This window comes from Nomascus leucogenys, chromosome 7b (assembly GCF_006542625.1).
Source record: "Nomascus leucogenys isolate Asia chromosome 7b, Asia_NLE_v1, whole genome shotgun sequence".
NCBI classification, from domain to species: domain Eukaryota; kingdom Metazoa; phylum Chordata; class Mammalia; order Primates; family Hylobatidae; genus Nomascus; species Nomascus leucogenys.
In genome coordinates, this window is record NC_044387.1 from 13,805,979 (window position 1) to 13,833,708 (window position 27,730).

Sequence of the window (27,730 nt, forward strand, 5' to 3'; positions counted from 1 at the left end):
TTGGGGTGGGCTTGGCTGGATGGTTCTGCCCTGGGGCCTCTTGGGCCTCTTGGAATGGCCTTCTTCACCACCCCTGTAAGGGATGGAAGCTTCTCAGTCCACAAAACTGCTCTCAAATCCTGGCTCCACTATTTACTCACTGGGCCAAGTACTGAACTACTCTGAGCCTCTTTCTCCCCACCTGCATGAATGGGAGGGTCCATGGCAATTTCAAAGAACCGTTAGAAAAGAATCAAAGAAGTAATTTTTTTGTTGCTTTTGTTTTTTTCGAAGAGGTAATCATTTATACAAAGCCCCTAGCACAGTGCCTGGCATAAAGTAAGCACTCAATAATGTTATTTTCTTTTTTAAGACACAGGAGCTTACTATTAGAAAATGTACCTGTCTTACCTGGAAGGGACAGGACAGTACAACAAGAGAGGCCAATGGGCCAGGCGCAATGGCTCAAATCTGTAATCCCAGCACTTTGGGAGGCCGAGGGGGGTGGCTCACCTGAGTTTAGGAGTTCGAGAACAGGCTAGCCAACATGGCGAAACCCCGTCTCTACTAAAAATACAAAAATTAGCCAGGCGTGGCGGCGCAGGCCTGTAATTCCAGCTACTCCGGAGCCTGAGGCAGGAGAATTGCCTGAACCCCAGAGGTAGAGGTTGCAGTGAGCCAAGATCAAGCCACTGCACTCCAGCCTGGGCAACAGAGGGGGAGACTCTGTCTCAAAAAACTAAAAAGGCCAATCAGAAAACAGAAATAACAGTGTCTCTCACTTCTAGACACAGACATATGGGGATGTACGTATATGGAGGGCCTGGCAGGCACCTGTAGTCCCCCTTTTTCAGCTTAGAAAACATTTCTGTCCTGCAGGCAGGGCACTGTGTGCGCCGCGTTCCGCATTTGCAGGACCAGGGATGTTGTGCTGCTCTCCGATGAGGCAGTCACCGAGTCTGTCTGCCGCAGCTCTTTCTGAACCTCTGGCTGTCTGGACACTCCACTGTGCTCCTTGCCAAGATGAGTGCGTCTTGGTGGCCACTGAGGGCGCAGAGGTCCTCTTCTACTTGATGGATGAGGTGTTTGAAGAGAGTCTGCAGCTGAAGTTCGGGCAGTCAGAGAATGAGGAAGAAGAGCTCCCTGCCCTAGAGGACCAGCTCAGCACCCTCCTAGACCTGGTCATCATCTCCTCCATGACAATGCTGGAGAAGCTCTCGGACACCTACACCTGCTTCTCCATGGAAAACAGCAACTCCCTGTATGTCCTTCACCTGTTTGGAGAATGCCCGTTCATTGCCATCAATGGCAAACACACCAAGAGCGAGGGGGACCTGCAGCAGAAGCTGTACATGCTCAAGGACCTGTTCGAAGTGCACTTTGGGCTGGTGACTGTGGACAGTCACCTTATCCAAAAGGAGTGAGTCCTCAAAGCAGGTCCCCTCTGTCCTTTGCCGAGCACCCTCGCTGGGCCAGGCAGCGTGTGCCCAGCCCCTGTGAAGCTGCCATTTTTCACACACTGCCCCCAGCTGGGTCCCTAGGTCAGAGAAACAGAGCTCAAATGAACCTTGGAGACCATCTGGTCCGACTCTCTGAATTTATATCTGGTGAAACAGAGCAGAGAATGGAACTCACTTGCCTGGGGTCATTCAGCTGGTTGGTGGCCACATCCAGACTGGAAATCTGAGCTTAGGACTCTCAGTCCAGTGCTCTTTTCATTCTCCCAACATCGTCGCCTGTCATTACAAATCGAAGCTAGTCCTCTCTGGCTTCTCAAGCTTCAGACTCTCTCCCAGAAAAACACAAGCCTGTGCACACTCGTACAGTCTCATGAAGGTTTTCTCAGGAGACAGACCCTAAAACCTGTCTTTGGGCTCACAGTAAAGAATTTGGGGAAAGAGAATGATGGTTCAGAGTATACACTGAGGGGAGAGGGACCCCAGAAAAGGCTCATAGTTGAAATGTAGACCTAGAAAAGAGAAGTTCATGGTATCACCACCCTCGATTCTCTAAGATGGATTGGGAAGCTGCAGAGTGTGAAGCTCTGGGACTTTAGAGTTTTGTAGCGATGTGAGCAACTACCCATATCGAGGCATTTCTCAAATGCACAAACATTGTTTCATGAGTCATTTTAGCCCAGATAGGTCATGGTTTCAGTGGCAAATGCTGCAGGTGGCAGATGCCTGTTACATGAACCACATTGGCCAGTGCAGACCTTGCCATAATCCAAGATGGCTGTGACCCTGTGTAGGGCCCTGATGATAGACCAGACCTTTCTATGTTCAGTGGTCTCTGTGTGAGAAGCTTAAGCACCACCCTGGCTCTCTCTAGCTAGCTTTGTATGACACGTGTTTGTGTGACAGAAGTTGAGGAGTGAGGCGATTTGCTCAGCTGCCTGCCTTCTGGCTCCGTGCCTATCCCACCCCACTCCACAGCTAGAGCTGGGCCAGAAACCTGGCCCGCTTTCCCAGCTGTGTGGGCAGGTCACATGGGCTCACCTGGCTCTGACGCTGAGCTGGGACTCTGGTCCTTTTGTCGGGTGTGGGAGAGACCAGCTTTCTCATGGTCTCTCCCGCCCTCTCTGGCTCTGCCCCCAAGCTGCGGCCCCCAGACCTGGGGCAGCGTGTCCAGCTGTGGGAGCACTTTTAGAGCCTGCTGTGGACCTATAGCCGCCTGTGGGAGCAGGAACAGTGCTTCGCCATGGAGGTGATTACTGGGCACGGAAGTCCTAAGGACTTGGAGCTGTCAGGTCAGAGGGGGCCTCCAGCTTTAAGACCATGTTTTAATCCTAATGAGTGAAGGCACAAGCAGCCCCTGAAACTCGTGTATTCAGACAGAGTTGTTCTTTCTGGCCATATGGAGGGTTGGGTACTCCGATGGGCTTTCCCATGGTAAAACAGCTCGATCCTGGATAACACAGACTTTTAATGTAATTTTTGGGTTCACTGTAAATTACAGAAGTCTTTGAAGACAGTTCCTTCAACCCTCCCCTCCTCCTCCCACAAAATTATATTGAGCTGGAACAGGAGGGGAAAGCAGTGGAGAACGCAGCGCTAAAGGTAAGATTGCCCTGACTGCAAATGATACCAGCACTACAGCCAGTAAACAGCCTTAGGCCAGCAGCAGCATAGGAGAGCTGAGCCTGCAACTCTAGGTTAAGCCCAGCCCCAAAAAGTTAAAGTGACTGCTGGTCCCTTTATAAAGCATAGCCAATAAAAAACTAAAAAATTAAAAATAAAAACTAAAGTGGCTGTTGGTCAGGAGCACTCCTTGGCTTCCTAAAGAGGTAAACCAAATTATCTTGCGAGCAGTGGTTTTCATACTCCAGTGTGTGTCAGAATCTTCTGTAGGGTTTGTCAAATACAGGTTACTGGGCCTCACTTTCAGCATTTCTCATTTAGCAAGTCTGGGATGGGGGCTCTAGAACTTGCATTTTTTTTTTTTGTTTTTTTGAGACGGAGTCTCACTCTGTCGCCCAGGCTGGAGTGCAGTGGAGTGATCTCTGCTCACTGCGACCTTCCGGGTTCAAGCGATTCTCCTGCCTCAGCCTCCTGAGTAGCTGGGATTACAGGCACATGCCACCATGCCTGGCTAATTTTTGTGTTTTTAGTAGAGATGGGGTTTCACTATGTTGGTCAGCCTGGTCTCGAACTCCTGACCTCATTATCCGCCCACCTCAGCCTCCCAAAGTGCTGGGATTACAGGCATGTGCCACCATGCCCAGCCCTAGAACTTGCATTTCTAAAAAATTCCCAGGTGTTGTTTATTGTGCTGGTCCAGGAACCACACTTTGAAAACCACTGCTAAAGCAGGACAGGTTAAGATTGAACAAATGTGAACTCACAACTGAAGAAAATCAGATGCAGAAGAAAATAAGCCACCATAAGTGAGAGTCAGGAAAATCAATCACCAGCAGATTTAGACCCCAAGGCACTTGATACATTGGAACTATTAGGTATAGAATATAAAATAACTATGAAATATTTAAAGATATGAAATGTAGAATCACAAAATGAGATAAGAAGAAAAAACTCTAAATTGACCAGGCAAATTTGAAAAAGAACCCATACAGATATTTTAGAAATGAAAACATAGTTGTTAAAATGAAAAACTCAAGGGATGTGTTAAATAGCAGATGAGACATAGCTAGAGGGAGAATTAATGAGCTGGAAAATAGATCTGAAGGAATCCATTCTCGCACCCCCACTCCTTCGCTCTTCCAATAAACATATAGTACCTATTATATGCTGAGAGGTGTGCCAGGCCTTGGGAATAAAGAGATGAATAAAGACATATTCACTGCCCTTGAGGGGAAATCAGCCATGTATATACTAAAAGATATAATAAAGAATCCTGGGTGCCATATTGGGTTTTTCATCAAAAGCCATGGTGGCACAAGAGATGGAGTGGTTAACTCTTCTTGGGACATTAGGAAAGACTTCTTGTAGGAGGTGACCTAATGCCATTAGTACAAAATCCAAACTCCTTCCCAAGCCTACCAGGCCCTGTGTGATCTATCGCTGCCTGTCCCACGCCAGCTTCATCTCATGCCTCTCTTGTCCACACTTACTGAGTGCTAGTCACATGAAACGTCTTTAAGTTTCAGGAAAACTCTATATTTAGATCTGTCCAATATAATAGTCATTAGCTACATGTGGCTGTTGAACATTTGAAATATAGCTAGTGCAAACTGAGTTATGCTATGCATGTGAAATATATATCAGATTTTGGTAACTTAGCACAAAAAAGAATGTAAAACATTCCCGTTAATAAGGCTTTTATATCATATGGTGATAATATTTTGGAGATATTAAGTAAAATGAAATATATCATTAAAATTAAAAAATTGTAAAAAAGAAAAAACATTTCTGCCATCATTCCTTCGGTTGGAATGGAAGCCCTTTGAAAGCAAGAATCTCACATTATTGATCATAAATACAACAGGTCTGTTGCCAAGGAGTGGCCCTCATTAATGCCAGTTAATCTCATATCAATTTTCTTTTTTTTTTTTTTTTTTTTTTTAGACAGACTCTTGCTCTGTCACCCAGGCTGGAGTGCAGTGGTGTGATCTTGGCTCACTGCAACCTCCACTTACGAGGTTCAAGCAATTCTCCGTCCTCAGCCTCCCCAGTAGCTGGGATTACAGGCACCCACAACCACGCCTGGCTAATTTCTGTATTTTTAGTAGAGATGAGGTTCCACCATGTTGGCCAGGCTGATCTCGAACTCCCGACCTCAGGTGATCCACCTGCCTCGGCCTCCCAAAGTGCTGGGATTACAGGCATGAGACATCACACCTGGCCCTCCAATTTTGATTCTTTTTTTTTTTTTTTTGAGATGGAGTTTCACTCTTGTGGCCTAGGCTGGAGTCCAATGGTGCGATCTCGGCTCATTGCAACCTCCGCCTCCCAGGTAGCTGGGATCACAGGGTGCCTTCCACCACACCTAGCTAATTTTTGTTTTTTAGTAGAGACAGGATTTCACCATTTTGGCCAGGCTGGTCTCAAACTCCTGACCTCAGGTGATCTGCCCGCCTTGGCCTCTCAAAGTGCTGGGATTACAGGCATGAGACACTGCCACTGGCCAGATTCTTTTATTCATTAACTCAGTCAGTAAGCACCTACTTAAGCACCTACTCTATGCCAGTGATACGCTTTGGCTGTGTCCTCACCAAAATCTCATCTTCAATTCCCATGTGCTGTGAGAGGGACCCAGTGGGAGGTAATCGAATCATGGGGGTGGGTCTTTCCCATGCTGTTCTCATGATAGTGAATAAGTCTCTCAAGATCTGACGATTTTAAAAGGGGGAGTTCCCCTACACAAGCACTCTCTCTTTGCCTGCTACCATCCATGTAAAATGTGACTTGCTCCTCCTTGCCTTCTGCCATGATTGTGAGGCCTCCCCAGCCATGTGGAACTGTAAGTCCATTAAACCTCTTTCTTCTGTAAATTTCCCAGTCTCCGGTATGTCTTTGTCAGCAGCATTAAAATGGACTAATACAATCACCTATTTTAGAAATGATGGTCAGAAAAGACCTGCATACGGAGTCAACTCTCGAGCAGAGGCATAGATGATGAGACCAATTCAACTACCAGGAAACCTGGGGGAAGAATGTGCCATGCAGAAAGAATGTAAAGTGCAGAGGCCCTGCTGAGATGGAAAGAAGGCTGGTGGGCTGGGCACAGTGGCTCACGCCTGTAATCCCAGCACTTTGGGAGGCCAACGTGGATGGATCACTGGAGGTCAGGAGTTTGAGACCAGCCTGGCCAACATGGTGAATCCCCGTCTCTACTAAAAATACAAAAACTAGCCTGGTGTGGTGGCACATACCTGTAGTTCCAGCTACTTGGGAGGCTGAGGCAGGAGAATCACATGAACCCCAGAGGCAGAGGTTGCAGTGAGCCCAGATCACACCACTGCACTCCAGGCTGGACAACAGAGCTAGACTCTGTTTCAAAAAAAAAAAAGAAAAAGAAAGAAAGAAGCTTGGTGTATTTAAGGCACAAGAAGAATATGGTGGCTAGAGGTAGACCAGAGGCCAGGCGAGGTGGCTCACACCTGTAATCCCAGCATATTGAGAGGCCAAGGCTGGAGGATGGCTTAAGCCCAGGAGTTCAAGACCAGCTGGGGCAACATAGTGAGACTCCATTTCTACAAAAAATTAAAAATTAGCCAGGAGTGGCAGCATGAGCCTCTAGTCCCACCTACTCGGAGGCTGAGGTGGGAGGATCGCTTGAGCCCAAAAGGTCAAGACTGCAGTGAGCCATGATCACACCACTGCACTCCAGCCTGGGCAACAGAGCAAGACCCTGTCTCAAAGAAATAAAAATTTAAAAAATAACAAAGGTAGACAGTGACCACACAGGCCACAAAAAGATATTCATATTTCCCTCTAAGCATATAATAGGAAGCTACTAGAAGGTTGTGGACAGATTCCTTTGACCACCATATAGAGAAGAAACCCTACAGCAGCAAGAGTGTATCCAAGTGTGATGTGAGATGGAGATAAAAAGTGATAGCATTCGGCTGGGCACAGTGGCTCACGTCTGTAATCCCAGCACTTTGGGAGGCCGAGGCAGATGGATTACAAGGTCAAGAGTTCGAGACCAGCCTGACCAACATGGAGAAACCCCATCTCTACTAAAGATACAAAAAATTAGGCAGGCATGGTGGCACACACCTGTAATCCCAGCTACTTGGGAGGCTGAGGCAGGAGAATTGCTTGAACCCGGGAGGCGGAGGTTGCAGTGAGCCGAGATCGTGCCACTGCACACCAGCCTGGGCAACGGGGCAAGACTCTGTCTCAAAAAAAAAAAAAAAAAAGTGATAGCATTTAAGATGCATTGTGCAAGTAGAATAAAGAGAACATAGTGAAGAACTAAATGTGGGAGGGAAGGAAAAAGGAACTACCAATGATGACTACAAGGTTTTCCACTGGGCACAATTCACCAGACACCATTAACAAAAATTGGGAAAAAAAAAATAAGCAGTTGGGAGAGACCTTATGGAAATAGGTGCTGCTATTAGCATTCTCATTTTTCAGATGAATAAGCAGGTTTAGAGAGGTTGAATAGGCCGGGTGCAGTGGCTCACACCTGTAATCCCAGCACTTTGAGAGGCCGAGGTGGGCGGATCACAAGGTCAGGAGTTCGAGACCAGCCTGACCAACATGGTGAAACCCCGTCTCTACTAACACTACAAAAAATTAGCCAGACATGGTGGTGGGCACCTGTAATCCTAGCTACTTGGGAGGCTGAGACAGATAATTGCTTGAAACTGGGAGGCAGAGGTTGCAGTGAGCCGAGATCTCACCACTGCACTCCAGCCTGGGCAACAGAGCAAGACTCTGTCACAAAAAAAAAAAAAAAAAAAAGAGGTTGAATAACCTGTCTAAGTTCACCCAAATGATAAATGGAATTACTAAGTCCTTTCACATACATTTACTTTAACCCTTAGCGCGCCCTCTAATTATCATCTTCAATTTACAAATAAGGAAACAAGGCAAGGAATGTGAAGGCCATACATAGCTATCAAGTAGCAGAGCTGGCTGGGTGCAGTGCCTTATGCCTGTAATCCCAACAATTTGGGAGGCCGAGGCCGGGGGATCACAAGGTCAAGGGATTGAGACCATCCTGGCCAACATGGTGAAACCTTGTCTCTACTAAAAATACAAAAATTAGCTGGGCATGGTGGCGCATGCCTGTATTCCCAGCTACTCAGGAGGCTGAGACAGGAGAATCACTTGAACCCAGGAGGTGGAGGTTGCAGTGAGCTGAGATCGCGCCACTGCACTCCAGCCTGGCAACAGAGCGAGACTCCGTCTCAAAAAAAAAAAGAAAGAAAGAAAGAAAAAGAATGTGGCAGAGCCTAGACATCAGGTATATTTTCTAATAAAGAAGACATGCTAGGAGGCTAAGGAAACCTATGTCAGGTAGAAAGGATCTGAGGTTTGAATCAAGTCATGCCCTCAGATTATCTTTCATTGTTTTAAAATTCCGAAAGAAGGACACCAGGAGGAACTCTATAGCCTGGGAGTTGCTGAGAGGACAGCACTGTTATCTACTGTAGTAAAGCAGTTCCCGAGTCGTCACTTCGGAATCACAGTTAATGTGGAGCTCCTGGGCTCCAGCATAAATATATCCATATAATCTATCAAAATGAGACCCAGAATCCGAATTTTTAAAAATACTATCCTGGTCAGGTGTGGTGGCTCACGCCCGTAATCCCAGCACTTTGGGAGACCGCTTGAGCCCAGGAGTTCGAGACCAGCCTTGGCAACATGATGAGACTTCGTCTCCACAAAGGTTTTTTTTTTTTTTTTAATTAGCCAGGCAGCCGGGCACAGTGGCTCACACCTGTAATCCTAGCACTTTGGGAGGCTGAGGTCGGTAGATCACCTGAGGTCAGGAGTTCGAGACCAGCCTGGTCAGCAAGGTGAAACGCCGTCTCTACTAAAACAAAAAGTAGCCGGGCATGGTGGTACACGCCAGCAATTCCAGCTACTCGGGAGGCTGAAGCAGGAGAATCACCTGAACCTGGGATGCAGAGGTTGCAGTGAACTGAGATAGTGCCACTGCACTCCACTCCAGCCTGGAAGACAGAGCAAGACTCCATCTAAAAAAAAAAATTAGCCAGGCTTGGTGGCATGCACCTGTAGCCTCAGCTGCTCCGGACACTAAGGCGAGAGGACCACTTTAGACCAGGAGTTAAAGACCAGCCTGGGCAACATAGTGAGACCCTGTCTCTACAAAATTTTTAAAAATAATTAGCTGGCCGGGTACAGTGACTCATGCCTGTAACCCTAGCCCAGGTGGGTGGACTGTTCAGCTCAGGAGTTTGAGACCAGCCTGAGCAACATGGCAAAACCCCATCTGTACCAAAAACACAAAAAATAGGCAGGCGTGGTGGTGCGTGCCTGTGTACACATAGCTACTCGGGAGGCCGAACTGGGAGGATCGCTTGCGCCTGGGAAGTCGAGGGTGCAATAAGCCGTGATCCTGCCACTACATCTCAGCCTGGGCGACAGAGCGAGACCCTGTCTCAAAAAATAAATAAAAATAAATAAAAACGGTGTTCCAGAAATCCCTGTCCTACAGTTAAGTTTGAGAGCTGTGGAAGTATGCTTTGAACTCTGGCGGTTAGAACCCTAAACTGATCTAGGCAGGTTTAGGGTTCTAACCCTAGGGTCTGATCTAGGCAGGTCACTCGGCACCTCTGAGCCTCAGTTTCCACAACTATAAAGGCGGAGGGGTAACAATAAGGTCCGCCTAAGACCCCGACCGACCTCCCCTGCGCTGAGTTTCACACTAAGCAGGCAGGTAGAACAGGCGGCGAGTTGTGGGTGACTGTGGGATACATGGGGGCTGAGGCGTGCCGCGAAGCACTGTGGGACACAGAAGGGCGCCAGCCGCTCCCCGCCTCGAGGTTAGATGGCTCGGCCGCCACGTTTCAGTGATGAACGCCCTCTTTGGGCGTCCCCGGATACCGCCTGACGTAATACCAATCCCACCCCTCGCGTCTCTGCCCCTCCGAAGCTAAAGAGGACGCCCGGCGAAACGCAGTAACGGATTTCCGGGTGGGCCTTCGCTTTACGGCTCGTGAGTTCTTCCCCCCAACCCAGAGGAAGCGGGAGAGCAGTTTACGACAGCGCCGGTTGTGTTTACGGCGGCGTCCGCTGCGCGCGCATGTTCCCTCTTTTCCTGGTTTCTCAGAGTGCTATTGCTAACGCGGTGCCCGGCCCGCACCATCTGTTGCCATCCCGGCCGGCCGAGGCCGTTACAGGTGAGCGGCGTGTTTCATAGGTTCCTGCGGACCTCCGGAGTCGGCTCGGACTAGGTCCAGCCTTCGGGGGCCTCCCGGAAGAGACCTCTCTTAGTCCCTTCCTGCTGTTGCCGTTCCTCCGCTGGGCGGGGCAGGAGTCCACTTTCGGGGGCCCCACGTCCGGCACACTACTGGACGGGGGACAAGACCTTGTGGGTGAGGTCCCTGGCCCTAGGCCCTGCTCAGTGCTCATGAGCTGGGTGAATTTGTCACTTGAAACTCATCTGGGTTAAGACGGAGAGGTAACAACAAGGTCTTTCTGAAGTGGCCGAAGACTCCCTGACTTTTTGAGTGGGGTCTTGGGGTGCCAGGCTGAGCGGTGTTTGGCCCCTGTTCTTAGGAATTCACAGTGCATAGGTTACCTTCCCTTTTTTGTGAAACTGGAGGCTAGGATAGAGGAGTAGATTTGATCTACTAAAAACACAGAAAATAGCCAGGCGGCGCTTACCTGTAATCCCAGCTACTCAGGAGGCTGAGGCAGGAGAATCGCTTGAACCCGGGAGGCGGAGGTTGCATGCCACTGCACTCCAGCATGGGTGACAAAATGAGACGCTGTCTGAAAAAAAAAAACAAAAAGAAAGAAAAGACTACTAAGTCTTAGGGAAGTTGAGTTTGTATGAATTGGTGAAGGTATATCTCAGAACCAAAACAAGGTTATTATATTTGAAAAAACAAGGCCGGGCGCGGTGGCTCACGCCTATAATCCCAGCACTTTGGGAGGCTGAGGTGGGCGGATCACGAGGTCAAGAGATCAAGACCTTCCTGGCTAACACGATGAAATCCTGTTTCTACTAAAACTACAAAAAATTAGCCGGGCATGGTGGCAGACGCCTGTAGTCCCAGCTACTCGGGAGGCTGAGGCAGGAGAATGGCGTGAACCCGGAAGGCAGAGCTTGCAGTGAGCCAAGATTGCACCACTGCACTCCAGCCTGGGCCACAGAGCGAGACTCCGTTTCAAAAAAAAGAAAAAACATTAGTACATTTTGTCAAATCTGTGACACCATTAAACTTTTTTAAACACGTAACACAAAAAAAGAAAAACTACCAATCAATATGACACTCTGTCAAGCACGAGGGGAAGCCTCATTTTAAAGATGTTACAGTAAAAAGAGAGTGGCGTGGAATTAATGAAATATGGAAAATCAATTTTGTTTGCATTCTTCTGAGTTTTAAGTACATATTCACAATATAATTAACAAAAAAACAGTAGTAGTTGCTCAACAGTTGAGGGTTCCATTTTGTTTGTTGCTTTTTGAGTTCTATCCTTATGTCTTTGCCTACTTCATGTGGAGGGCTTTTTGTACTCTGAGGCCTCCGTTCATGCCACTACTCACATGATTTATATTTTTCAGGTTTTGGAAGATGGCAAAGTTCATGACACCCGTGATCCAGGACAACCCCTCAGGCTGGGGTCCCTGTGCGGTTCCCGAACAGTTTCGGGATATGCCCTACCAGCCGTTCAGCAAAGGAGATCGGCTAGGAAAGGTACATGCCTGTCAGCAGGAATCTGAATCTTTGCAGCTGTGGCTGCTACTCTCGAGTCCCTGTTTAGATTTTATTGTCTCAAAATCTTAACTCCTGAATTTCTTATAGGGATGTCAGCTGAGGAAGGTTATCTCTGGGTGTAGTCATAGAAGAGCTGGGCACTTACAGAGGTGTTGTGACCTCACCCACCAGGTCTTGTCCCGCGTCCAGTAGTGTGCCGGACGTGGGGCCCCCGAAAGTGGACTCCTGCCCCGCCCAGCAGAGGGACGGCAACAGCAGGAAGGGACTAAGAGAGGTCTCTTCCGGGAGGCCCCCGAAGGCTGGACCTAGTCCGAGCTGGCTCTGGAGGTCCGCAGGAACCTATGAAACACGCCGCTCACCTGTAACGGCCTCGGCCGGCCGGGATGGCAACAGATGGTGCGGGCCGGGCACCGCGTTAGCAGTAGCACTCTGAGAAACCAGGAAAAGAGGGAAGATGCGCGCGCAGCGGGCGCCGCCGTAAATACAACCGGCGCTGTCGTAAACTGCTCTCCCGCTTCCTCTGGGTTGGGGGGAAGAACTCACGAGCCGTAAATTCTGTACTTGTGAACTCAGAAGTTCACAACACTAAATTGAGAACTCACGAGCCGAATTCTGAGATTCTTCCACGCTGTCCTCTCGCTCTCAGGGATTTGTGAGTCTGCAGAAACTTGCCTGGTTGACCTGTGCATTCTCTGTCTTGTTGTTCTTCATAGGTTGCAGACTGGACAGGAGCCACGTACCAAGATAAGAGGTACACAAGTAAGTGTTTCTGCAACTGAATGCCCCAATCAGGGCCTTGGGAGAGTTGTTCTTTATTCTAATGACCTTCATCTGAAAGCTTTTTAGAATAGGAAGGAACTGCCAACAATAATTCGTAACTTTTAGAGATGTAGTCTGGACTTTAACAATAACCACATTTTTGGAAATAGCCCTCAAAACTTAGACCATTCATTAAAGAGGTCTAGCCTATTAAAGTGGGGTTTTGGGCCCTTTTAAAAACCTGTTGAAAACATTAGCTGGGCATGGTGGCGTGCGCCTGTAATCCCAGCTACGCGGGAGGCTGAGGCAGGAGAATCACTTGAACCCAGAAAGCAGAGGTTGCATGAGCCAAGATCATGCCACTGCACTCCAGCCTGGTGACAGAGCCAGACCCTGTCTCCAAAAAATAAAAAATAAAAATAAAACCCCTGGTTTTAAGATCCTGGTACCATAAAAAGGCTTTTTCTCTGTGCCATTTCAGATGGTTGGATGTGGCTGCCTGGAGAACTAAGTTAGGATAGCTGAGGCTGAGATTGGCAAGAAAGTGTATCGTGATCTATTAGACATACCTGCCTTGGGCCCCTGATAATGGAGATGGTGGTTAGCAATAAATACCTCAGATTCTCGCACAATAAAGCAGAGAGTGAAATGGGTTAGCTTGAGTCCTTCAGATTCTTGGCTTAGAAAGTTCTTTAGGCCAGAGTTTTTCGAAATTGAATGTGCATATGAATCCCTGGCGATCTTGTTAAAATGCTGGTTCTGATTCAGTGGGTATGGGGTGGGACTGTGAGTCTGTGTGTCTAACAAGCTTTCAGCCAGTGCTGCAGGTCTCGACCACACTTGAAATAGCAAGGCTTTAGACTGGTGCGTATCTGGTAAAGTCTGTGGGTGTAGTTACTACATGCCATCACCTTTGCCTCCAGATAAGTACTCTTCTCAGTTTGGTGGTGGGAGTCAATATGCCTATTTCCACGAGGAAGATGAAAGTAGCTTCCAGCTGGTGGATACAGCGCGCACACAGAAGACAGCCTACCAGCGGAATCGGATGAGATTTGCCCAGGTAGGCCAAGAGCCAGCAACTACACCATCTCGGGGCTATTACTATTGGCCATCGCCTGCTAAAAAATGCTACCTTGTGACTCCTAATGAGAGAGGGAAGCATATTATAGGTCTCCTAGTGAATCTCAGGTCACTGTTCCATATAACAAGTGGTACCAAGGTGAACCTGCACTAGGATCAGGGATGCATTTAAATAGTTTATATTTCTGTTTGCCAGTAGCTAGGACATCAGACTTGTATGCTAAAAACATTTGTGCTGGATAAGAAGGTGCACCCGTGCCTGTTACCATACTTAATTGCTGTGTGCAGACTTTATTAGTAGATGTTCCAGTCAGGTTGCCTATTATTACTTAAAGAGGCAAACTCATTAAATCTAATGAGACCCAGTAAACATACTTCAGTGAAAAATATATCATGGGAGTGTAAGTCTAAGTGAAGTCCAAGTACTTACCCCCTAACACCCCCAAGCTGTTGATGCCGTAGGGTGAAAGCACAGAGTAAGATGTGAAACTTGGGATTTGGCATCCTAAATTTACTCCAGAGACCTCCCACTTGTTCTGCCTATTGTGAGCCAAATCTCCAAGATTTTAACACGGATGTTTCTTGCTGATGCCCAGAGGAACCTCCGCAGAGACAAAGATCGTCGGAACATGTTGCAGTTCAACCTGCAGATCCTGCCTAAGAGTGCCAAACAGAAAGAGAGGTGAGATTTTCATCCTGCTGGAACAAGATACCCTTCCCAGACTGGCCGTATTTGGAAACTGTAGGACCAAAGCAGGAGGATGGTTGTCTTCCCCACCATTGCAAAAAAGGAAAATACTTTCTACAACCAGTTAAGCCCCCTTTTAGCTTGTTGTTCTCAGGCTGGTTCATGGCAGATAGCATGGGCAGGAAACTAACTCCTTGTGCTGGTCGTGCGCACTAAAGGGAAACACAGGCAGGCAAGAAGAGGCTCTGGAGCTTACCTGGGCTCAGTTCTGCTGTGGGTCAACTCCAGGAAGCCCCATGTGTGCTGGTCCTGTGAGCCTCCTGGTGTTGCATGGTCCAGCAGCCACTACACCCCAGATTGGAGCTATCAGTGAACAGTCACTGATAGTGAAATCATCTGGTCAGTATTTGGAGGAAGTGTGCCTTTTCTAGCACCTCCAGTGTGCACCGTCTGGGTCTCTTCCTTTCTCTAAGCCCATTTTTCATAGTTTAAAGGAGTTAGTGGTGATGATAAGGTATAGCTGAAGAGAATGGCATCATGTGCCTTTTGAAGAAGCCACTGATTTAAAGGTCTGCACTGAGATCATATTTCTATCTTTTCAGAGAACGCATTCGACTGCAGAAAAAGTTCCAGAAACAATTTGGGGTTAGGCAGAAATGGGATCAGAAATCACAGGTAATGTATTTATACCAGAATTCTGCCTTGGAATTTGATTCTGTTTATTTGGTTGTCTTTATTAATAGCTTAGATGAGATATACTTCACATACCGTACAATTTAGTGGTTTTTAATATATTTGAAGAGTTCTGTAACTGGTCAATTTCAGACCATTTTCATCACCCTCAAAAGAATCCCTTACCCTTTAGCAGTCACGCTGTCTTGATCTGTTTTCTGTTGCTAGGACAGAATACCTGAGAGTGGGTAAGTTATAAAGTGGTTTCTTTAGCTCATGGTTCTGGAGACTGGGAAGTCCTGGATCAGGAGCCACATGTGGTGAGGGCCTCATGCTGCTTGATAGCATGGCAGAAAAAGCAGAAGGGGGAGGAGGGTGCGACAGAGAAAAGGGCTAAACTTTGGGTAGTTAGCCCATTCCTGAGAGAAGGGCATGAGGCATTTATTCCTTTTAACGACCTAATCTCTTAAAGGCCCTGCCTCCTGACACTGCCGCAGTAGCAACCAGATTGCCAAATGAATTCCAGGAGGCACACCCAAACGCCAACACCCCCAATCCCCCAGCCCTAGGCAGCTACGAATCTGTTTTCTGGATTTTTTGTTCTAAACATTTTACATAAATGGAATCATACGATATGTGGTGTTTTGTAACTAGAAGCTTTTATTTAGCATGTTTTCAAGAGTCATCCATAGCATGTGTCGGTACAGTTGTCCTTCAGTATATGAAAGTCTACACATTCTCAAGTCCCACATTCGGCCTGTGGTAGCCACATATATGAAAAGTCGGCCCTCCATATACTCGGGGTTTGCATCCCAAGAGTACTGTTTTTTCTTTTTCTTTTTCTTTTTCCTTCTTTTTTTTTTTTTTTTTTTTTTTTCTTTTTTGAGACAGGGTCTCGCTCTGTCACCTAAGCTGGAGTGCAGTGGCATGATCTTAGCCAATTGCAACCTCTGCCTGCTGGGTTCAAGTGATCCTCCCACCTCAGCCTTCTGAGTAGCTGAGACTACAGGCGTGCACCACCATGCCTGGCTAATTTTTGTATTTTTTGTAGAGATGGGGTTTTGCCATGTTCCCCAGGCTGGTCTCAAACTCCTAAGCTCAAGCAGTCCGCCCACCTCAGCCTCCCAAAGTGCTGGGGTTACAAACTTGTGCCACTGCGCCCGGCTTGTATTTTCAGTCCATGTTTGTTTGAAGAAAATCTGCATATAAGTAGACCCGCGTACTTCAAACCCATGTTGCTCAAGGTCAGCTGTGCTTCATCTGTTGTTGGTTGTTTTTTTTTTTTTTTTAAAGATGGAATCTCACTCTGTCACCCAAGCTGCAGTGCCAGTGGCACGATCTTGGCTCACTGCAACCTCCGCCTCCCAGGTTAAAGTGATTCTCATGCCTCAGCCTCCCAAGTAGCTAGGATTACAGGCGCACGCCAACACGTCTGGCTTTTTTTTTTTTTTTTTTTTTTTTTTTTTTTTCATTTGTTTTGTAGAGACGGTTTTGCCATGTCAGCCCAGCTGGTTTCAAACTCCTGACCTCAGATGATCTGCCCACCTCAGCCTCCCAAAGTGCTGGGATTACAGGTGTGAGGCACCACACCCAGCCCAAATGAGCTTCATTTCTTGTTTATTGCCAAATAAGAGTCCTTTGAATTGATACATCACGTTGCTTTGAGCCATTTACACGCTGATGAACATTCGCTTTTCACTTTCCGACTATTACTGATGCTGCTGTGAACATTCGCCTGTGTGTGCTTGTGTGGGCATTCTGAGAACAGAACACGTGTAAGCAAAAGCGAAACTACATTTTGTTGGATATGATGCTGTATCATGAATAGTTAATACCCCGAGAGAAATATAAAGGACCTGCTACATGTTCATCAGGTGACATCATTACCTGGGAGTGGAACCCCATTTGTTTTTGAACTTTTGATCCGTTTGGTCCTCTTCCAAACCATAAATTCCTGGGAGTCAGGGATTCTGTCTTATAAAACAGTCAGCACTCCATCACTCCATTTATTGAATAAAAGCTCTTTTTCTTTTCTCTCTCTTATTGAGATGGCGTCTTGCTCTGTCACCCAGGCTGGAGTGCAGTGGTGCTATCTCAGCTCACTGCAACCTCCACCTCCCAGATTCAAGCTATTCTCCTGCCTCAGCCTCCCAAGTAGCTGCGATTAGAGGCATGCATCACCACGCCTGGCTAATTTTTGTATTTTTAGTAGAGATGGGGTTTTACCATGTTGGACAGGCTGGTCTCAAACTCCTGACCTCAGGTGATCTTGCCCACCTTGGCCTCCCAAAGACCTGGGATCACAGGTATGAGCCACTGAGCCCCTCCATTTTGTGTGGTGGTTGTTTGAGACAGGATCTCATGTCACTCAGGCTGGAGTGCAGTGGTGCAATCATAGCTCACTGCAGCCTCAAATTCCTGGGCTCAAGCGATCCTCCTGCCTCAGCTTCCCAAAGTGCTGGGACTACAGACATGAGCTGCTGCACCAGGCCAGCTCTTCATAATTTTAGCCTGTCTTTTATTTATGTTTTGTATGTACTGTAACTTTTTTTCCTCTAATGGTTTTCAACTGCAGAAACCCCGAGACTCTTCAGTTGAAGTTCGTAGTGACTGGGAGGTGAAAGAGGAAATGGATTTTCCTCAGTTGATGAAGATGCGCTACTTGGAAGTATCAGAGCCACAGGACATGTAAGCAGCATCTTTTACTACTTTCTACCCTGCTCTTATGTGTGTGGACCAGCTGGTGATGGGTATTTTCTTAAGCCCTAGTATTTCCAAAAAGGCTTTGAAGCCACTTACTCAAAACACATTTCATAAGGTTAAAAGAGGTGTTTGAAAAAAATCAAGACCGGACAGGCGCAGTGGGTCATCTGAGGTCAGGAGTTCAAGACCAGCCTGGCCAACATGGTGAAACCCAGTCTCTACTAAAAATACAAAAAATTAGCCGGGCATGGTGGCACACACCTGTAATTCCAGCTACTCAGGAGGACGAGGCACGAGAATCGCTTAAACCGTGGAGGTGGAGGTTGCAGTGAGCTGAGATCTGGCCGTTGCACTCCAGCCTGGGCAACAAGAGCGAAACTCCCCATCTCAAAAAAAAAAAAATCAAGACCAAGGGGAAAAGCAGAAGTTCATTGACTGCAAACTTCTTTTCAACTTCCTGGCATCCTGAGCAAAGAAGAAATGAGTTATACAACTCTTGGCAGAAAGAGAAAGAAAGCAGAATGGAATTTGCTGATTACTAAACTGTATATTTCTGTTTCCTGGCATCCTGAGCAAAAGAGCAATAAGATTAAGTTGTAAAACTCTTGGCAGGAAAAGAAACACAGCAATTCTTCAGGAGAATCTTTGCTTCTCCTGACATTTCAAATAGCTCCTTACCTCAAAGGACAAGTAGGTGGAACTTAGGTAGTGGGAAACCAGAGCACCAGACCAGAAGTCAGCCTACCCAGGTGCCTCTGTAACTAGTCATCTCCTGTCTTAGCTTCGGTCGCCCTACCTTTAAAATGGGGCGTTGGGCTGGATGAGTTGTGCTTGCTGTGTTCTATGACAGGAGCTAAGTGGACAGGAACTGAGCAAGCACTGAGGATTCATCTCGTGTTCTGGCCAGAGATTGCTTTCCACCTCTTTTAGACTTTTGGATAAGACTTCTGGATCTATGGCTTAAAAGAAAATAGTGGGGATTATCTCCCTTACTTTGCGTGTCTTTGCCTGCTCTTCCCACAGTGAGTGTTGTGGGGCCCTAGAATACTACGACAAAGCCTTTGACCGCATCACCACGAGGAGTGAGAAGCCACTGCGGAGCATCAAGCGCATCTTCCACACTGTCACCACCACAGATGACCCTGTCATCCGCAAGGTGTGCGCCTCCTTCTGCCCCTCTCCCACTTGTTAGGAATGCTGTCGGCTTCTACAGCTGAAGCTGCAGAAAGAACAGAAGACATAGGAATGATGTATGTATTATATGTAAAAGCACTTTGCCAGGTAGACTGGAAATGTGGATGTTAAGCACAGCTGGACTTGAAGCCCGGTTCTGCCACGCTTCCTGGCTTAGTCTCTGGATCTTTAGTTCTCTCATCTGCAACAAGGGGTAGATGTACATAGCACATACCATTGGGGCAAAGGTGAAAGCATCTGAAGCACTTGGCTGGAATCTAGCAGGTGCTTAGGGGGCTGCAGTGCCACTGCCACCCGAAACTTGCTGGCTCACTGGCTGTAGCGTTTTTGGTCAATGAGGTGGGGCCTCCTTATTAAGGATTTATGTGGTCAGCAAAGGAGTTCTTTCCCATCCATGTGAGTGGGCAGTGAGAGCTGGGAGTGTCTTTCCATCTTCTCTCTTTGATCCTCCGCAGCTGGCAAAAACTCAGGGGAATGTGTTTGCCACTGATGCCATCCTGGCCACGCTGATGAGCTGTACCCGCTCAGTGTATTCCTGGGATATTGTCGTCCAGAGAGTTGGGTCCAAACTTTTCTTTGACAAGAGAGACAACTCTGACTTTGGTAAGAAGCATGCCTGGGAAACGACTAAAAGGCATTGAGTATTTTTGTTGGTACAGAACAAGTCTCTGGTACTAGAGAATGGATAGAAAGTGGTCCGTCTTCCCAAGGGCATTGACAGCAACAGTGTCTGAATCTCCCAGGCTCTTTAGAGGTTAGGAGAAGAGACTCACTGCAGTACCTGCTTGAGGCCTCAGCTTTTGGAGTCCTCACAGCACCCTAATAGCAGGCTTCCAAATGTTGCTTTTTTTTTTTGATATGGAGTCTCGCTCTGTCACCCAGGCTGGAGCGCAGTGGCACGATCTCGGCTCACTGCAAGCTCCGCCTCCCGGGTTCACACCATTCTCCCGCCTTAGCCTCCCAAGTAGCTGGGACTACAGGCACCTACCACCATGCCTGGCTAATTTTGTTTTTGTATTTTTAGTAGAGACAGGGTTTCACTGTGTTAGCCAGGGTGGTCTCAATCTCGTGATCTGCCCGCCTCGGCCTCCCAAAGTGCTGGGATTACAGGCCACCGCGCCAGCCTTTTTTTTTTTTTTTTTTTTTTAATTGAGACAGAGAGTCTCACTCTGTCACCCAGGCTGGAGTGCAGTGGCGCAGTCTTGGCTCACTGCAGCTTCTGCCTCCCGCGTTCAAGTGATTCTTCTGCCTCAGCCTCCCGAATAGCTGAGATTACAGGCATGTGTCACTACGCCTGGCCACTTTCTGTATTTTTAGTAGAGATGGTTTCACCATGTTGGCCAGGCTGGTCTCGAACTCCTGGCCTCAAGTGATCCATCAGCCTTGGCCTCCCAAAGCGCTGCGATTAGAGGTGTGAGCCAACGCACCCGGCCCAAATGTTATTCATTTAAATACCCCTTTTTTGACTTTTGCCATCTTGCATACCTTCTTCAGTGTTTGCTTGCAGTATATACACATATATATTTTATGCCATACATATATGTATTTATACACCATAAAGGAAAACCATGTCACTCAAAAATTAACAAAACAGGCTGGACACGGTGGCTCACACCTGTAATCCTGCCACTTTGGGAGGCCGAAGCGGAGAATCACCTGACATCAGGAGATCGAGACCAAGCCTGGCCAATGTGTTGAAACCTGGTCTCCACTAAAAATACAAAAATTAGCCAGATGTGGTGGTGGACACATGTAATCCCTGCTACTTAGGAGGCTGAGGCAGGAGAATCGCTTGAACCCAGGAGGCAGAGGTTGCAGTGAGCCAAGGTGGCACCACTGCACTCCAACCTGGGTGACAGAGCAAGACTCCATCTCAAAAAAAAAACAAAAAAAAAAAACCGTGTTTATATTCTGAGCCTGAAGCCCGAGGTCTTTATTAAAAAGCTTACAAAATCATTCTCTTGAGGAGTCCAAAACAATTGAAAAGGGACAGCTTCGTTACTGTGTGATTGAATTGAATGTTGGACAGTATCTTGAGTTATCCTGGAGCAGCTGCCCCACTCCCCCGCTTATGTGTTCCACACCAGGGAGACCCACTTTAGGAGAGGGCGGTTCTTTGAAGGAAGGACTTGTGTTGTTTGCCTCTCCACATCTCCCCACAGCGCTGCACACATTGTCAGTGACTCTTTATTGCATGGTGAGTGACCATGCCACGCTTTTGCAGACCTCCTGACAGTGAGTGAGACTGCCAATGAGCCCCCTCAAGATGAAGGTAATTCCTTCAATTCACCCCGCAACCTGGCCATGGAGGCAACCTACATCAACCACAATTTCTCCCAGCAGTGCTTGAGAATGGTGAGGAAACGAGTCTCTGGGCATTGATTCATTCTTATTTAATCAGCTGCTGTTTGTGGAGCATTTGGGTTGTGGGACTGAGCAGGACAGACGCAGTCCCCACCTTTAGCAGGGGAGTTACATGCCTGGGCTTGGAGGTCAGGCTCTCTGACTTTGAACAAAGTTCCCGCCCTTACAGAATTTCATGATAGTGGAGGAGGAAACACCGTGAACAATAAATAATAATTGATTTACATCAAATGGTGATGTGTACCGTGGCAAAAAAAAGAAGTAGAGATGGGCATGGTTACTAACTCATTGTTCTAATTCATCAGGTGCTAACAGTTGGGAGGGGTCAAGTAGGCACAAAACAGGCAGCAAGCTCAGAGCCCCATCAAGGGCCCCAGGAACCTGGCCACAGCTGCAACTAAGCAGAGGTGCTGGGTCTGACTGATTGGCCTTGGCCTTGTCAGCAAAGTTAGCTCTGTCTTGTGACACCTTTGTTTTTGCAGGGGAAGGAAAGATACAACTTCCCCAACCCAAACCCATTTGTGGAGGACGACATGGATAAGAATGAAATCGCCTCTGTTGCGTACCGGTAGGTCACCTCTCTGGTGGGTATTGTGACCAGATTGGAGTACGGGCCCCACTCTATAGAATCCCCAGTGACCACGTGAGCTTCTTCTTCGCTGCAGTTACCGCAGGTGGAAGCTTGGAGACGATATTGACCTTATTGTCCGTTGTGAGCACGATGGCGTCATGACTGGAGCCAATGGGGAAGTGTCCTTCATCAACATCAAGACACTCAATGAATGGGATTCCAGGGTGAGCCTACATCTCCATCACCCTCTGGTGACAGCACGTCTCTATTCCCTACAGTGCCTGTTTACGCAGGCTAGGTTGTATAAACTGTTTCTTATCCCCTTTCGTTACTTATAGAGCTACCTGGATGTTTTTTTTGTCTTGTGAGTTTTTTCCTCTGCTTAGTTCCTTGCTGAGAAAGAGCATGACTGTGTGTGTAGAACTATGTTAAGAACTTTTCTGCTTGTTTTTTACACAGGAACCAGTTAACTCCCTTCTTCCAGTACTTTCTTATCTCTGTTCCATTGTGGCCTCCTGTTGGCTTCTGCTCCCTGAGCATCTAATTTTTTCCTCTCCTTATCATCTGGGTTGGCAGTCTTCCTGTAAGTCTGGCCGTTCTTCTTTTTGACCTCTTCTTTCATAGACTCAGCCACTGCCTTCAATCTTTTCATACCTTTTTTCCAATTCCTCATTTCTGGAACTCATGGATTCTAAGATCTGGCTCAGAATTGACTCTTCAGAGGCACCTTGAAAGAAACATGCTTCCTTTACTTTTCCTCCTCTTTCTATTTCCACCCCACCCCTCCCCAGCCGCCCCCGCCCCCCGCCCACATCACCTGTTGAAAGGGCACACTGGAAGGTTTGCTGTGACCTCCCTCTGGGGCCAGTGGCCTTTTTTTGAACTTTTCCTGGTAAGCTCCCCAAAGCATTCAGGGCCGTCGTGCCTGTGTCGTTTTGCCCTCTGTGTTACCGCGTTACTCTGGTCTCACCTGTTTCCCTGTTCCCTTCGCATGTCGTCTTTGCTGGCTCCCCTCCTTTTTGACCCCAGTGGAGTCACCTGGACAGCTCTTTGCCATACGTACTTCTGTATTATACAACTTTGTATTAGTTTTCTTTCGCACCATAACAAATTAACAGAAACTTAGTGACTTAATACCGATTTATTTATTTTATTTTTATTTTTTATTTTAAGTTTCGCTCTTGTTGCCCAGGCTGGAGTGCAACAGGGCAATCTCAGCTCACCGCAGCCTCTGCCTCCCGGGTTCAAGCGATTCTCCTGCCTCAGCCTCCCGAGTAACTAGGGTTATAGGCATGCGCCACCACACCCAGCTAATTTTGTATTTTTAGTGGAGACGGGGTTTCTCTGTGTTGGTCAGACTGGTCTTGAAGTCCCGGCCTCAGGTGATCCGCCTACCTCAGCCTCCCAAAGTGCTGGGATTACAGGCGTGAGCCACCGCGCCTGGCCTAACAATACTGATTTATTAGCTCACGGTTTTGTAAGTTAGAAGTCCAGTGCTGTGTGCTTGGTCCTTGTATTAGTCCATTCTCACACTGCTGTAAAGAAATGCCTGAGAGTGGGTAATTTATAAAGAAAAGGGTTTAATTGGCTCACAGTTCTGCAGGCTCTAGAGGCAGCGTGGCTGAGGAGGCCTCAGGAAACCTGCAATGGTGGCAGAAAGCAAAGGAGAAGCAGGCACATGTGACATGGCCAGAGCAGGAGAAAGAGAGAGGGGGAAGTTGCTATACACTTAAACAACCAGATCTCTTGAGAACTCTGTCACAAGAATAGTGCCAAAGGGGGAAATCCGCCCCCATGATCCAGTCACCTCCCACCATGCTCCTCCTCCAACATTGGGGTTTACAATTTGACATGCGATTTGGGTGGGGACACAAATCCAAACAAGGCAGAAATCATGGTGTCAATAGAAATAGAACTGAGTTCTCATCCAGAGGTTCTGAAAGAAAAGCCACTTCCAAGCCCATTCTCATTGAGGGTAGAGCTCATTTCCCTGCAGGTAGATGACTGAGGCCTCCATCCCCCTTCCAGCTGTCAGCTGGGAGTCTCTCTCAGCACCTAGAGGCCACCTGCATTCCTTGTCACATGGCCCCCTCCATCTCCAAGCTAGCAACAGCACATCAGATCCTTCTCGTCCTTCAGGTTTCTAACTTCCTCTGTCTCTGACCTCTACACCTAGATTTAAGAGACTCATACGGTTGGATGAGGCCCAGCCAGGTAGTGTATATTAAGGTTAACTGATTTGGGGCCTTACATCTGCAAAATCCCTTTTGACATACAAGGTAGCATAATCATGGGGGTGACACTTGATCCTAGCCATAGGTTCTGCCCACAGTCTAGGGGAGGAGATTCTGCAAGGGCAAGGGTCACTGGGGGTCATCTTAGAATTCTGCCCACCCCAGGCCTCAACCATGAGCTCTTTGAAAATGATTTCTCAAATCTACTCTGATTTATTATACTTCCCATTGTTTTTCTGCTAAAACACCTTCCCCTTCCATGTGTCCCCAGTCCCGTCATTGCCTCTGGGCCAGCTGTCCATCAGCGTTGTCTTTCTCCCATCTAAGCTCTGAGCCTCCAACATCTCCAACTCCTTTTTTACATTTGCTGTTAGCAAAATAGAAGGCTTTGCTGTCTTCTGACTCCATCCTGGATTTCCCTGATATCATTGTCCTAGCTCAGGGCCCCATTCATCATGCCTGTCTGACATTTGTCCCCTAACTGATCTCTCTACCTCCACCCAACTTCTATATTTGATTTATCTCTGCCAATCAATTGTCCAATACATGCTTCATCAGCAGCACAGATTGGGAGAAGGAGTCTAACGTGCCCCAGCAAGCTGCACACAGTAGTATGCACCTATAGTCCCAGCTACTCAGGAGGCTGAGGTGGGAGGATCACTTGGGTTCAGGAGTTCAAATCCTGAACTCACCAGCTTGGGCAACATAGTGAGACCCTATCTCAAAAAAAATGTGCCACAGCAAACTCACAGGAGTACTGCAGGATATTTTAAATTTTTTAGGGAAACACAGAGACATCTTGTCAGAATACTACTACATGGTTTGAACCTAACTAAATAAAAGGAATTCTTGGCCGGGCACGGTGGCTCACGCCTGTAATCCCAGCACTTTCGGAGGCCGAGGCAAGCAGATCACCTGAGGTCAAGAGTTCGAGAGCAGCCTGGCCAACATGGCGAAACCCCATCTCTACCAAAATACGAAAATTAGCTGGACGTGGTGGCGGGCACCTGTAATCCCAGCTACTAGGGAGGCTGAGGCAGGAGAATCGCTTGAACCCTGGAGGCAGAGGTTGCAGTGAGCTGAGATCATGCCACTGCACTCCACCCTGGGCAACAAGAACAAAATTCCGTCTCAAAAAAAATAAAAGGAATTCTTGAGTATTTCTTTTGCCCTGTGGTTGCCATGAATGAAGAAAGTTTGGGAACCTCTGTCATGAGACCTTTGACCAGTCATTTCACTCTGGGTTCAACTTCCCACATCTACAAATGATATGGCTAGAAAAGAGGATCTCTCTGGGGTCCTTTTCTACTGTGTGTGCATTTATGTAAGATGTCAGACTCAGCTTTGCACCCACTGCAGGCTTCCACCCCCATCTAAGGCCAACTCCGCCTGTCTTTCCTATCCCACCATGCCTCTCAGATCAAGACCTCCTGTCTGCACCTGCACTTGTGCCAATATTATCCACTTGGCTCACTGTTACACATCCTCTGTGAAGCCCTTCCTTACCATGCAACACATAGTAAACACTTGTCTCTGCTGTTTATATGGCACTTCTAAAGTGTGTGTCCGCCCATCATTCCCTGTCTAGGTGAGCTTTTAGAAGAGAGGAATTGTAAGTAGTTGAGTGCCTGCTGTGCGGCAGGCTGTGCAAGGGAAGGGACTATGTCTTTGTCTCTTAAATGGTAAGATTTAGTGCATACCTACCCACTTTCTAAGCAAGCAGACTGGGGAGTTCCTTCTCTGCCAGAGGAGGTCCCAGCACCTTGGGCATTTGGAGCTTGCTTCTGTTTCTCTAATGGGGCTCTCCTGCAGCACTGTAACGGCGTTGACTGGCGTCAGAAGCTGGACTCTCAGCGAGGGGCCGTCATTGCCACGGAGCTGAAGAACAACAGCTACAAGTTGGCCCGGTGGACCTGCTGTGCTTTGCTGGCTGGATCTGAGTACCTCAAGCTTGGGTGAGATTCCTGTGCAGGAGCTGGCAGCTGATCTTGTGAAAGGAAGGGTCTGGGTAGGGAGGTTGACCCTCCCCTCCCCGTGTACTGGACAATTGACTGGCAGAGATAAATCCAGGGGTGGGGTAGAGATGGAGGGGTCAGTTAGGAGACAAATGCCAAACAGTAGGCATGCTGAATGGAGTCCTGAACTAAGGCAATGGTGTCAGTGAAATCCAGAACTGAGAACTCAGAAGACGATGTTTTCCCTTTCCCTTGAAAATAGCAGTGGACTGCCAGGCGCGGTGGCTCACGCCTGTAATCCCAGCACTTTGGGAGGCCGAGGCTGGCGGATCACGAGGTCAGGAGATCAAGACCATCCTGGCTAACACAATGAAACCCCGTCTCTACTAAAAATACAAAAAATTAGCCGGGTGTAGTGGCGGGCGCCTGTAGTCCCAGCTACTTGGGAGGCTGAGGCAGGAGAATGGTGTGAACCCAGGAGGCGGAGCTTGCAGTGAGCCGAGATGGCGCCACTGTACTCCAGCCTGGGCGACAGAGCCAGACTCCGTCTCAAAAAGAAAGAAAAAAAGAGAATAGCAGTGGACCAGGTATCACCATTTAATTGACATTTGATCCCAAGTGTTGCTGTCTCTGTGCTGCCCTGCTCTGACCACTGATACCCCTTCCCCCTTAGTTATGTGTCTCGGTACCATGTGAAAGACTCCTCACGCCACGTCATCCTGGGCACCCAGCAGTTCAAGCCTAATGAGTTTGCCAGCCAGATCAACCTGAGCGTGGAGAATGCCTGGGGCATTTTACGCTGCGTCATTGACATCTGCATGAAGCTGGAGGAGGGCAAATACCTCATCCTCAAGGACCCCAACAAGCAGGTCATCCGTGTCTACAGCCTCCCTGATGGCACCTTCAGCTCTGATGAAGACGAGGAGGAAGAGGAGGAGGAAGAAGAGGAAGAAGAAGGTAGGTAGCAACCCACTTTGTGAGGTCTAGAGTGATCTGCGGGCTAGCACGGGAGCAAGTTCTGTAGCCATTGTGATCTTTAACCTTGATAAAACTTCGAGAATTCCCTGAGACTTAAGTATGAAGAAGCATTCACTTTGGCTCCAAGAGCTTCTTCCAGAGCCTTTAGATCACATTAAGTGGTTGGGGAGGATAGTGGTGTTTTAGAGAAGTGGCTGGACTGTGGCAGAGGTAGAGAAAGATGAGGGAAGTCCCAGATTGAAGCCGCTGGTCTAGAGGGAAAAGCTCCGCTCCGGGTTAAATAGCCTGAAAGTTATCTCTCCTGCTCCACCAGCTGGTGACTGAAGGAAATACCTGCCCGGCCCTGTGAGCATCTGAAAAGGCTTAACTTCTGAGTGGAAGTGTTGAAAACTCATACACAGTCCAGCAGAGGTTCAGAAAAGAAAGTGAACGTCATATCACACAACCTGGCTCATTTCTCTTACATTTTTTATGTCTTTCAGAGGAAGAAACTTAAACCAGTGATGTGGAGCTGGAGTTTGTCCTTCCACCGAGACTACGAGGGCCTTTGATGCTTAGTGGAATGTGTGTCTAAATTGCTCTCTGACATTTAGCAGATGAAATAAAATATACATCTGTTTAGTCTTTCCCTCATCGTCTGCCTGCATTAACGATTTACAGTCGTTTCTTCAAAGATTCCTGGCAGAGTGGGGATGAGATTCAGCAATTTCTATGTGGAATTCAGAA

The 27,730-nt window shown here is 47.7% G+C and overlaps 1 protein-coding gene and 1 pseudogene across 1 annotated transcript; both read left to right on the plus strand.

Annotated features, from left to right (window-relative positions):
- The first annotated feature begins 920 nt into the window (after positions 1-920).
- LOC100579714 lies at positions 921-10,205 on the plus strand (annotated as a pseudogene).
- EIF3D (eukaryotic translation initiation factor 3 subunit D) lies at positions 10,073-27,632 on the plus strand. Its single transcript, XM_003264698.4, has 15 exons — positions 10,073-10,261; positions 11,653-11,785; positions 12,520-12,565; positions 13,489-13,625; positions 14,242-14,327; positions 14,936-15,008; positions 17,581-17,693; positions 18,732-18,864; positions 19,358-19,505; positions 21,127-21,257; positions 21,749-21,834; positions 21,932-22,061; positions 25,884-26,026; positions 26,700-26,983; positions 27,487-27,632. Exons 2-15 carry the CDS (start codon positions 11,663-11,665, stop codon positions 27,498-27,500), a joined length of 1,647 nt encoding a protein of 548 aa, XP_003264746.1. The 5' UTR covers positions 10,073-10,261; positions 11,653-11,662; the 3' UTR covers positions 27,501-27,632.
- The last annotated feature ends 98 nt before the right edge of the window (positions 27,633-27,730 follow it).

Bases quoted from the DNA above. Each gene is read 5' to 3' on its own strand.
- EIF3D (XM_003264698.4), top strand. From the start codon at position 11,663: ATGGCAAAGTTCATGACACCCGTGATCCAGGACAACCCCTCAGGCTGG. The intron at 11,786-12,519 runs GTACATGCCTGT...TGTTCTTCATAG, and splicing joins AAGGAGATCGGCTAGGAAAG to GTTGCAGACTGGACAGGAGC. The intron at 19,506-21,126 runs GTAAGAAGCATG...ACGCTTTTGCAG, and splicing joins GAGAGACAACTCTGACTTTG to ACCTCCTGACAGTGAGTGAG.